This window comes from Delphinus delphis, chromosome 14 (genome assembly GCF_949987515.2).
Source record: "Delphinus delphis chromosome 14, mDelDel1.2, whole genome shotgun sequence".
Classification (NCBI taxonomy): domain Eukaryota; kingdom Metazoa; phylum Chordata; class Mammalia; order Artiodactyla; family Delphinidae; genus Delphinus; species Delphinus delphis.
Genome location: NC_082696.1, coordinates 56,780,059 through 56,792,418, shown reverse-complemented (window position 1 = coordinate 56,792,418; position 12,360 = coordinate 56,780,059). Strand labels below are relative to the sequence as shown.

The window sequence follows — 12,360 nt, the reverse complement described above, 5'->3', positions numbered from 1 at the left end:
TGGTTATGTGTCAAATTTTTATCTAATTTGTGTGACTTCATAAGACATTATGAAAGTAAAAATCACACACACAAAAAATATCTATCAGTCTATGTGTCTTGATGTGTAGTTTTTTTTTGTTTTTCTTTCTTTTTTTTTTTTTTTGCGGTACACGGGCCTCTCACTGTTGTGGCCTCTCCCATTGAGGAGCACAGGCTCCGGACGCGCAGGCTCAGCGGCCATGGCTCACGGGCCCAGCCACTCCGCGGCATGTGGGATCTTCCCGGACCAGGGCACGAACCCGTGTGCCCTGCATCGGCAGGCAGAGTCTCAACAACTGCGCCACCAGGGAAGCCCCTTGATGTGTAGTTTTAAGATAATGATCTCTGCAATTATATGTTCAGCTAGCCCTGAAAGCTATCATACATAACACTATTTCTACAAATGTGTCCATAAATATAGAAACTGTACATAACATTGTACTGTTACACAAATCTGTAAAAATTCTTTCTCTTTATTGTATAAAGACAATATTTTAAACATGATTCAGTTCAAAGTGCCAAGTCTACAAATTATATAAAAAGAATAAAAATTTCTTAGCTAAAGTGATTATATATAAATATAATTGTTATCCTTGTTTTTAGGTGATAATTCTCTATATTTTTTCACAAAATCAAATTTAAAATGTTTCAAGGAAAAGGCTGGATGAATAGAATCTAGAGTTGCTAAAACTTTTTATTTTCAACCCAAAATTACTAGCTATGCAACAGGGTGATGTGACTCATTCACAGAAAAAAAAAGGCAGTCAATGAAATCTGGCTCCTAATGGGCCAGATGCTGTGTTCAGCAATGACTTTAAAGAGGCTACTATAAATATGGTAAAAGAAATTTTTTTAATTGAAGGAAACTGTCATTAATAACCAGAGCTACATCCTTGATCATTGCTTTTATCTACTAACCTTTACTGAAACAGATACTGGTCTTCACTAATAAATCTTTAAACTCTAGTAGTATTAATTAAAAAATCAGGTATAATATTTAAAATATTTAACAACCAGTATGAATGGACAACTGTCCACCAGAAAGGCAGGGTGGTAAGGATGCCAGACTGACAGGCAAAGGTATTCTTTCATTCCCACCCCAGACAAGCACTGAGGCCTGGGGAAGTCAGCATTGGTACAGGAAAGGAGGAAATAGGGTAATTAACTTCAAGAAAACCAACTAATAGGAACAGCTGCCCTAGGGCTAAAACTACATCCTAAAGGCCTCCTGCTGGTCCAGGTACTAACCCTTTAATTGCTGGATTATGAGTTGGTAGGAGCTGCACTTGGAGGGTCTTAGCAGTATCCATTTCCCAACGAGCTAAAAAGTATTTCAATATTTTAACAACTGGTACTGTCATATACCCTGAGAAGAGTTGAATATCAGTCCTTCACAAACTAAAAGAATAGTAACAAATACTGTCACCACTGATATGACAAAATTCTATTTTACAATTTAGAGATGAGTTTAAAATTTTTTAATTTTAGCATTCCAAAAACTAAAGCTATTAATACAAAAACAAATGCTTCAGTGAACTAAAGCCTTCACTATCTCTACATTTTGCGAAATTTTCCAAAATTCTAGAAGTACTCTTAACTAGAGCCTTCATTATTAATCACTAAGTCCTAAAATGGTGGCATTTTGGAATTTCTTTAAAAAATTAACACACCTTTACTTTCCCAACTTTTGATCTCTAAATAAGGTAATTTTGTTATTTTCAGTAACTTTAAAAATTAATTATTTCATTTATTTGCTATACACATTATATTGAACTAACCTGAAAACTAAACATCTATAGATAGGCATTTTTCCCCTCACATGACAAACCCTCATTTTACTGATTTTCTTTCAAATACTACCAAGCTCCTTCAGTATCTTGGTGGTTTAAACCACCACCATCACCACCTAAAACAACAAACTGTGGATATAAAAGATGGGCAAAAGTGACATATTTTAGTAGAAATTTATCACAAACTTTGAAATCTGAAGACTTGGAATCCAATCCTATCTACATGATTTACTGGAAATGGGAGCCCAGGCAAGACCTGTTACCTCAATAAGCCTTACTCTCCTTAACAGAACTGCATTGTTATGTCTGTAGGGCAACTAGCATAGTGACAAGAGCATCATGCTAGCTGGTGTCCCATAAATTTTAGTTTCCTTTCCCTAGCCTTTACCAAAAAATTAGGTAATTGGGTGATAGCTTATGAAACAACTATATCGAAGAAAAATAATTATGCTGAATAAAACAATGATTCCTAGAGTAAAATAAAAATTATGCTTATTTTTTAGATTATAACATTAACACAGTCTTACAGTAGAAAAAGTGGGGAAAAAATCTTCCATAATCCTACCACCAGACATAACTACTATAATTATTCCTCCTGATAGCGTTTTGGTTATTGCATAGAATACATAATTGTATTAACATAAAGAGCTGTTCCTGTATTTTTTTCTAAACTTCACTTTCTAAGGCCATTAAAAATTCCCAGAAAACATCATTTTAAGGAATATTTTATTTTATCAAGTGAAATTTCATATTGTTTAACTAGTCTTCTATTCATAGATATTTAATTTCTTCTTACTCTTTCTGTTTTATATTTTTTAAAAATACTACAATGAACATGCCTGTATATAAATATTAAGAGTTGATTTTTCAAGAGTGTCTATGAAAAAAATAAAGAGTGTCTATGAAAGGCAAACTTAAGAATAACTGGTAAAACTGACTGAAATGTTTATTATAATGCACTCTATCCTTATCAAGTCCAAAATACATTTAACTGGAACCTGATTTTTTTCCTTGCTTTGTGGTTCAGTATACCTGGCATACCCATTGTCATGGGTTGAATGGTGGCATCCCAAAACACATGTCTACCCAGAAATTGTGGCTGTAACCTTATTTGGAAAAAGGATCTTTACGGACATAATTAAGGTAAGGACCTGCAGATAAGATCATATGTATTAGGGTGGATCCTAAATCTAAAAATAGTGTTCTTAGAAAATTAGGGGAAAGGACAATGCAGGGAAAAAGTCTATGTGAGGACTGAGGCAGAGACTGGGGTGATGTGTGTACAGACTGCCAGCAGCCACCAAAAACTAGGAGAGAGATGCGAAAAGGATACTCTATCAGAGCCTCCAGAAGCAACTAAATCCTACCGCCACCCTGATTTCAGACTTCTGACCTCCAGAACTGTGAGAGAATTAAGTGTCTGTTATTTTAAGCCACAAAGTTTGTGATAATTTGTTATGGCAGCCCTAGGAAATGAAGATACCCTCAAATCACATTTTTTTTCTTTTTTTTGCATTACGCAGGCCTCTCACTGCTATGGCCTCTCCCATTGCGGAGCACAGGCTCTGGACCTGCAGGCTCAGCGGCCAAGGCTCACGGGCCCAGCCGCTCCGCGGCATGTGGGATCTTCCTGGACCGGGGCATGAACCCGTGTCCCCTGCATTGGCAGGCGGACTCTCAACCACTGCGCCACCCGGGAAGCCCCTCAAATCACATGTCTATTCATTGTTTCAAAAGCTACATCATCTATTTTCCATTAATCTCCCCTGAATTGTCCCATTAATATCTGGTTATACATTATTTTATTTTTTACAAGCACTATGAGCATCACCTACTTACATGTTGCATCCATTAATGATAATCTAGTTGTAGTTCTAATGTAGTTTTTGTCTACTCAGTCATAAGATCCTTGAAGGCAGGAACGGTATCTTAAATGCCCTGCTTGTCATACATTTCACCTAATATAGTGCTATATACAGTGCAAGATTTAGTAGCTTCCTATTTGCTAAAATACAGAATGACTAAAAACTTTTTTATATACGTTAAACCATCCTTATGGAACACTTTAGAATGCTAGTGGGATCCTTTAAAGATCTATAACATATAAAGTATAAAGATACATTTTCCTGTTCTTAAAACTGAAGTCTGGTCTTACGAAAATCCTCATTGCCTATTGTTTTAAAAGATCAACATTTACTGTCAATGACTTAAAATCTACACCAGGAATCTAACAATATTCAAGATATGGCAAGAATCATGGAAGTTAGAAGGGCTATAATAGAACAAAGCACCAGCAAAAACCTCTCCTGTAGAGGATAGGCTGTGGTTACAAAAAAAGAAGTTCACCATGTCACATTCGTATTATGTTTTATAGTTACTTAAAGTATAGTTGTTTAACAATTGCTTGGAAAAAGAAAAAAGAATGGTATTAAGCAACAACAACAAAAATCTAAGTATACAACATACCTGAGTTCGTAAAATTTCACTTTTTGACAACTGCATATCACCAGTCAATTCTTTCACAATGATGCCCAGTGGCTCTAGACGTTTGCTGAAGTAATTTGTCATTTCAGCTGCCAACGCTTTCATTGGAGCAACATATACAATCTGCGCCAAAGAAACACTAGCTTGATGAATGAGCAAAAACTACAACGTCAATACAAGTCACTATTTATTGTGAAATATGATTCTAGCCACTTAGGGCGAAAAATCTTAATAGTGATATATGAAAAGTACTTATCTTTGTTGCATAAGTGTGCAGCTGTTTACAGGACAATGGAATTTGTTGATATAGCCTTATCACTTTGAAAACTGGTGCTTCAAAGCTAAGTGCATTTCATAGCTTTCACAGGGGTAGTGGGATTTTCATAACACAAATAGGGATTGCCTAAAAGTAATGAAGTAAATCATGCAGCATTCTTTACATGACTTCATGTATAATATCCTTAAAAACTTCCAGATCTCATGTAACATGTACAACTGCAAAATGATTTTAAATTTTACAATTTAAAAAGCTGTTGTCAGAAAAAAAAAAAGCTGTTGTCGGACTTGTTAATTTCCTACCTTAAATTCATTCTTTCTGATAACACCTTGTTGAAAATGCTGGCGAATTTCATGCAAAACTGTAAGCATTGCAATGTTGGTCTTTCCAGCTCCAGTAGGGGCACAAATCAGCATGTTCTCATTGGTGTTGTAGGCAGTCTCAAACACAATTGACTGGATTCTATTGAGTCTTCTCATTCCTTTAAAAGCCAGCTGTCCAATCTAAAAACGACATGACCCACTATAAATGATAATATGTGAAGGTCTCATACAAAACATTAAATGCAAATTTTTAGTGATAAAAAACCAAACGACTAATTTGTTTAGTCTCTCAATGTGTCCTGTATTTAAACTAAGTGTGCACAGTTGACAACTCACAACTATTGTACAATTCTAATGCACTTGGGAATTGTAACCCACTAAATTTGAAAAATATGATAATGAGACTATACCTGTATCTTTGTACACAATCCTAAGTACAAAACTATGATAATAATGTAATGAAACAAAATTAAACAGGTATCTTTTGATTTCATATGATGATAGCCTAGTTTATTTAGATTGAGGATGACAAATGAAAGTGCAAACAAGAAAATTCCTGGGGATATAAATCAATAAGAAATTCTGTTTCAATATGTTATGGATTTTTAAAGATACTTTTTTGAAAAGGCATCCTTAATAGTAGGAATAACAGCTGTAGATTATGTTTGTTCAGAACTTACACTGTGACACATGCAATTGTAAGCACTTTCATATATTTATTTATTTAATCCTCAAAACAATTCTATAGTATAGGTACCATTATTATGTCCTTTTAATAGAGAAGAAATTAAAGACACAGAGTGGTTAATTAATTTTTCCTAAGATCTTCTATATGAAAAGTCTTTAGAGATGAAAACTACAATGTCTGAGAGTAAACAAAACACTGGATGGAATTAATGGCAGGAAACTGGAATAGTTATATTAATGCCAGAAAAAAATTGATTTAAAAGCCAAGAATATTACCAGGAATAGAGACCCAGTCATTTCATGAAGAAGATCATTCAATCCTAAATGTTTATATACCCAATAACAGATCTTCAAAACACATGAAGCAAAAACTGACAGACATGCAAAGGGAAATAGGCAAATCTGCAATTTCAGTCAGAGATTTCAACATCCTTCTCCAAGAACTGATAAGTCAAGTAGGTGTGAAAATCAGCAAGGCTACAATAGATTTGAACAGCACTATCAACCAATTTGACCTGACTGACATTTATTCATCTAACAATAATTCTCCTCGATTGTTCATGGAACATTTAACAAGATATATATATATATATATATATATATGCACCATATTCTGGGCCATAAAACAAGTCTTAATAAATTGAAAAGGAAGCAATACATACAAAATATATTCCCTGATCACAATGGAGTTAAATTAGAAATCCTTACTAGAAATATCCTTAGAAAATATACAAATATTTGGAACTAAATAACGTTCTTCCTAAATAACCCATGGATGAAAGAAGGACTCAGAAGGGAAATTAACTATTCTTAACTGAAGAAAACGAAAACTCAACGTATGAGAATTTGTGGATGTTGCTAAAGCACTATTCAAGGAAAAATATATAGCACTAGCCACCTATATGAAAAAAGAGGAAAGGTTTCAAATGAATGACTTCATCTTTCAAAATAAGATATTAGAAAAAGGAAAAATTAAAACCGAAGTAAAACAGAATAAAAGAAATAATAAAGATCAAAGTAGATATCAATGAAATGAAAACAGAAAAGCTTATTCTTTGAGATCAATAAAATTGATTAATCCCTAAGCCAGACTGATCAGGAAAAAAAGAGAGAAGACAGGGAATTCCCTAGCAGTCCAGTGGTTAGGACTCTACACTCTCACTGCTGAGGTCCTGGGTTCAATCCCTGTTTGGGGAACTAAGATCCCACAAGCTACGTGGCGTGGCCAAAAAAAAAAGAGAAGACACAAATTACTAATGCCAAGAATGAGAAGGATGGCATAACTACAGATGCTGCAGATATTAAAATAATATAAGGGAATATTATAAACGACTTTATGCCAATGAATTTGACCATTTAGATCAGATGGACAACTTTCTTAAAAGACACAAATTACCAAAGCTCATTCATGAAGAAATATACAACTTAAATAACTCTGTATCTGTTACAGAAATTAAGGCTGAAGTTAAAATCCTTCCCACAAAGAAAACTCTAGGCCCAAACAGTTTCACTGGTAAATACTACCTACCATTTAATGAGGAAATAACACCAATTTTTCATGGAGTTTTAGACTGTTCAGAAAAACTGCAGAGGAGAGAATACTTTCCAAATCATTCTATGAGGCAAGCTTTCCCCTAATACCAAAACCAGACAAAATAAAACTGCAGATCAATATCCTTTATGAACATAGAAAAAAATTATAAACAAAACTTTAGTATATCGAATTCTACAACATAATACTATATCATTACCAAGTGGGGATTATCACAGGAATGCAGGGTTAGTTTAACATTCAAACTCAATGTAATTCACCATAATAATACACTATAATGGAAAAGCCATATGATCATCTCAATAGATGTAGAAAAATAATTTGACAAAATCCTACACCCATTCCCAACCAAAAAGAAAAACAATGTCTCAGCAAACTAGAAATAGAAGGGAATTCCTCAAACTGTCAAAGGATATCTAAAAAACCCTACAGCTCATACTATACTTAATGGTTAAAGACTAAATGCTTTCCCCTAAAATCAAGAACAAGATATTACACTCACCACTTAACGCCATACTGTATGTTATACTCACCACTTATCATAGTACTATAGGTTCCAGTCAGTGCAATCCAGGAAAAAAAAATTATTTTTTAATTTAAAAATAAAGGCATTCATATAGGAAAGGAAGAAGAAAAACTGTCTTTATTTAGAGATGACATGATTTCCTAGGCAAAAATCTGATGGAATCTACAAAAAATCTCCTAACACTAATAAGTGAATTTAAGAAGGTTGGAGGATACATGACCAGCATTTTTTTAAAATTATATTTCTGTATACTATCAATGAAAAGTCCGAAAGTAAAAAATTTTTTAAATCAATTACAATAGCATCAAAATTATAAAAAATTTAAGAGCTAGGAAACACTTATGTACTAAAAACTATGTAATTTTGCTAACAGAATGAAGAAAAATCTATGAAAGATGTCAGTTCTTCCCAAATTGATATATAGATTCAATGCAAATCCAATTCAATATCTCAGCAGGCTTTTCTATAGAAATTAACAAGCTGGTTCTAAAATCCATATGGAAACACAGAGGATCTAGAAGAGACAAAACAACTGTGAAACAAAAGAACAATGTAAGAGAGCTAAAACTACCTGATTTCAAGGATTATTAAAAAACTAGAGAAATCAAAACAGCATGGTATTGGCATAAAGATAAATAGATCGAGGAACAGAATAAGGAATCCACAAAGAAACCCTCACATATACGGATGGCTGATTTTTGACAAAGGCTCAAAGGCAATGCAAATGACAAAGGATAGCATTTTCAATAAATGATGCTGGAATAAATGGATAGCCACACACAAAAAATAAACTTGGATCCATACCTCGTACCATATACAAAAGTTAACTCAAAATGGATCATTGATCTAAAATGAAACTTAAAACTATAAAACATGTTCAAGAAAATAAAAGATAAATTTTCTGTGGTCCTGAGTTAGGCCAAGATTTCTTAAACACAGCATAATCTATAAACAAACAAATTGATAAACTGGACTTAAGCAAAACAAAAAACTTATAGTCTTCAAGATAATGTTAAGAAAATGAAAGAAGCAGCCACAGCACAGGAGAATATCTCTGTGAAGCTTACAAGTGATAAAGGACTTGCATCCAGAATATATAAAGAATTCTCCAAACACAATGATAAGAAAACACACAATCCAATTTTTTAAATGGTCAAAAGATTTGAACAGTCACTTCACCAAAGAAAGTATGCGGATGGCAATAAGCACACAAAAAAGATGCTCAACACCGTGAGTCATTAGGGAATTGAAAGTTAAAACCACAATGAGATAACACTATACACCTATTAAAATGCCTCAAAATTTTTTAAATGCTTATTGCAAGTGTTGGTGGGGACGTGAAGGAACTGGCACTTAATTTTTAAAAAGTTAAACATACACTTAACGTGATCCAGCCATACCACTTCTAGGTTTTACCCAAGAGAAAAAAAAAAAGTATATGTACATACAAAAACTTGTAAACCAGTGTCCATAGCAGCTTTATCTGTAATAGGCTAAGACTAGAAACAACTCATATGTCCATCAAAAGATGAATGGATAAATACAATGTAGCACATTCATACAATGGGATACTACTCAGTGATAAAAAGGAATGAATCACTGAAACATGTAAAATAAGATGAATCTCAAAATGATTGTTGAATGAAAGAAGTCAGACAAAAAAAGGAATACATACTGCATGGTTACATTTATATAGAAATCTAGAAAATACAAACTAATCTATAGTGACAGAAAGCAGATTAGTTGATGCTTGGGGGTAGGGAGGTGGGTGGAGGGAGAGATCGGAGGGCTTGCAGGGGGCACGAAACACCTTTTGAAAGTGACCATTATGTTCACTATCTTGATTGTGGTGATGGTTTCACATGTGTTTACATACTCTAACTTATCAAATTTTCACTTTAAGTATATATGGTTTATTGTATGTCAAGTATACCTCAATAAAGCTGTCTTTTTAAAATTAAAAATAATTTTATAGACTTATCTGTTATATCCACTTATGCCTTCATTTGGATACACACACTTTGAAGATATCAGAGTAGTATCTCTAGGGCCTAGAAACTCTTGGGCAGACCGATTAAACACCTTGAGAGTACCAGCGATACTTTCTCATCGATCTCTGCTGATGACTCAGCCTTGGACTGGCAGTGCAGCACATTTTTCAGAACACGAGGCTTAGGGTCAGAGGCCCAGGTTAAAAGATTGGCTTTGTATTTGCAATGTAACTTTGAACATAATTAACACCTCTGAGTTCTATTTCCTCATCTGTAAAATAAGGTTATACTATTACACAAGGAGATTAAAAAAATAATAAAAATAGCCAACAATTACAGAGTTCTTACTATGAGCCAATCACAGGGTAAATCCTTCATATGAATATCCTAATTATTTGTAATAACCATACCAGATTATTTTACAGATGGGGAAACAGAGATTTCAAAAGACTTAAGTTCACACAGCTATAAATGGTGAAGTTAGGATTCGAAGATAGTGTAACTTCAGAATCACAGTCTTTAATTGCTAATGTTTATAAACCATATAGTATAAACCATACACAGTGTAGGTACTTGCAACTGTGTTGAAATAAATTAATAGCATCTATTATCATCACTGTCATATATCATCTTTGTTTTTTATATGAAGCTTCTAAAATACTATGGTAAGTGAATCCTACAATTTCCAGTCTTTATAGACTCATGACAAAAGTCCACTATTCCTAAACTATAAATCTGATCATGTCACATTCCAGCTTGAAGATTTTCTGAGACTTCTCACTGTCCATTTTAACTATACAGGGTATGTAGCATACAAGATCTTTCAAGGCACAGAAGGTATAGCAAATAGAACCCTTCAAAATGTGAACCCTTGTTATTATCTTCCACTACTGCCATCTATACATACTATTCTCTGGATGTTCTTTATGCCTTTGCACAATCTATAATACCTTTCCCAGCATTGAGAAGCTCTTCATTATCATTCAAGTTCAAGTTCAAATGTAATCTCTGGTCCCCTCCAATTCCATACACAATTATTATATTTATGCATTTATACTCTGCCATATTTCAAAAGATTTAGGGAACTCCCATTTCTCTCAGCAGCTGGACATTCACACCACCCTCTTTATATATATATTGCCATTATGGCCCTTAACCACAAACACTGAAATGATTTATTTATATGTATATCCGGCCCACTGGATTTAAACTAAGGATTCAGTTTTACTACTCTCTGCATTACCATAGTACCTAACCAATTGCCAGGAACATAATAGGTCTCTAAATAAATTTTTACTGATTGATAAATCAGTTGAATAAATGAGGGAAAAAGTCTTAAAAATCTTAAAAAGATACACACTTCATTCGCAATATCTTCCAAAGGAAGAGTAAACTGGATCTAAGCAAAATATGTAGCAGTTCCAGAAAAAACCTATATTCAATCTTGAATAAGAAACATTTCTTTTGTTCCTAAAGGTTACAGTTCAATCAAGAAGCAAACTAAGGCATTAGAAGAATATACTCACAAACAAACCTATTACACATGGAGGTTTATAACATTCTATTCAATTCAACAATCATTTACTGATCACTTGTATAAATATTACTATACTAAGAACTTATGGTAGTATAAATATTTCTTCTCTTAACAAAAGTAAGAGAGTGTCTAAAATGATCCTTAGAATATTTAGCTTGTGGTTTAAGGGGGAAAAAGGTGACAAAATTATATTACGTCATTTCAGTTGTCTATAATAAAGATATGGACTATATGCTGAGCTATCTGAGGGGAGACAGAGTCACTAAGAAGAATGCTCTTTCAGGTAGAAGGAACTGAGTATTAGAAAAACACCTGGAACTAGTTAAAAGTTAGTAGTTGTGTGACAGAGATGGGAGGAAGGGGAAGCAGAGATAATGAAGACGGAAAAGTAGGTTATGACCAGACTATGAAGACAGGACTACCATAGAGACTCACCTACCTCTAAAGATTTTCCTGAAAGAATATAGGGTAGTGGAGGAAACTAAGGCCTAAAGAAGTTAAACAACTCACCCGAGTCTACACTGCTAGTAAACTGTGGAAGAGATGAGACCCAAACTGAGTTTGTCTTAGCTCCAAACACAAATTACCACCAAATATACCGTCTAAAATACTACCATACAATGATTCAGTTTGCCAATTAAAAAGTCTCGACATTCATTTAAAAACCATTGCAAAAGATTCCTTAAATTACTGTTGCATATATACAGTCTTTACTAGCAACAGAACATGCTGATGAGAAACAAGTTACCAAAAAAAAAGCAAACCCCTACAAAAATTTATAAATTACTTCCACAGCCCACATTCTGCCCCCTCCCCCCAAAGTTTATTTTTGTTTTTCATTTTAAATTTAGAAAAATGGATGAAATAATTTTCAAAATAAACTTGTTGGTAAAAAAAGTAAAAGGAATGTGTACAGGCAGCAATTTTAACAGTATTAAAAAATATCACTAGAGGATTCAGTATGTTTCAAGTTATGTTTGTGAGCTACTAGAACATGAGATAATTAAGTTAAAGTTCACTGAGCATAAGGAATTTCTTGTATTGATATAATATTCAAATTATATTCACGAATATCTTAAGAAAACAAAAGATTAAAGAGGAAGAAAAAGTGTGACTATATCAAAACTCTATTTTACTTAAATTTAGAACTATGTAGTAATAATATTCATTGTT

At 33.5% G+C, this 12,360-nt stretch overlaps 1 protein-coding gene across 3 annotated transcripts in view; it reads right to left on the bottom strand.

Annotated features, from left to right (window-relative positions):
- The window catches only part of ASCC3 (activating signal cointegrator 1 complex subunit 3), a 334,404-nt gene that overhangs the window by 231,882 nt on the left and 90,162 nt on the right, over positions 1–12,360 (bottom strand). For all 3 annotated transcript variants that reach the window (XM_060030178.1, XM_060030179.1, XM_060030180.2), the window contains 2 exons: positions 4,874–5,074; positions 4,277–4,417 (listed from right to left, as the gene is read on the bottom strand). In XM_060030178.1, coding sequence (XP_059886161.1) covers positions 4,277–4,417; positions 4,874–5,074 — 342 coding nt within the window. The remainder of the gene's footprint in view (positions 1–4,276; positions 4,418–4,873; positions 5,075–12,360) is intronic.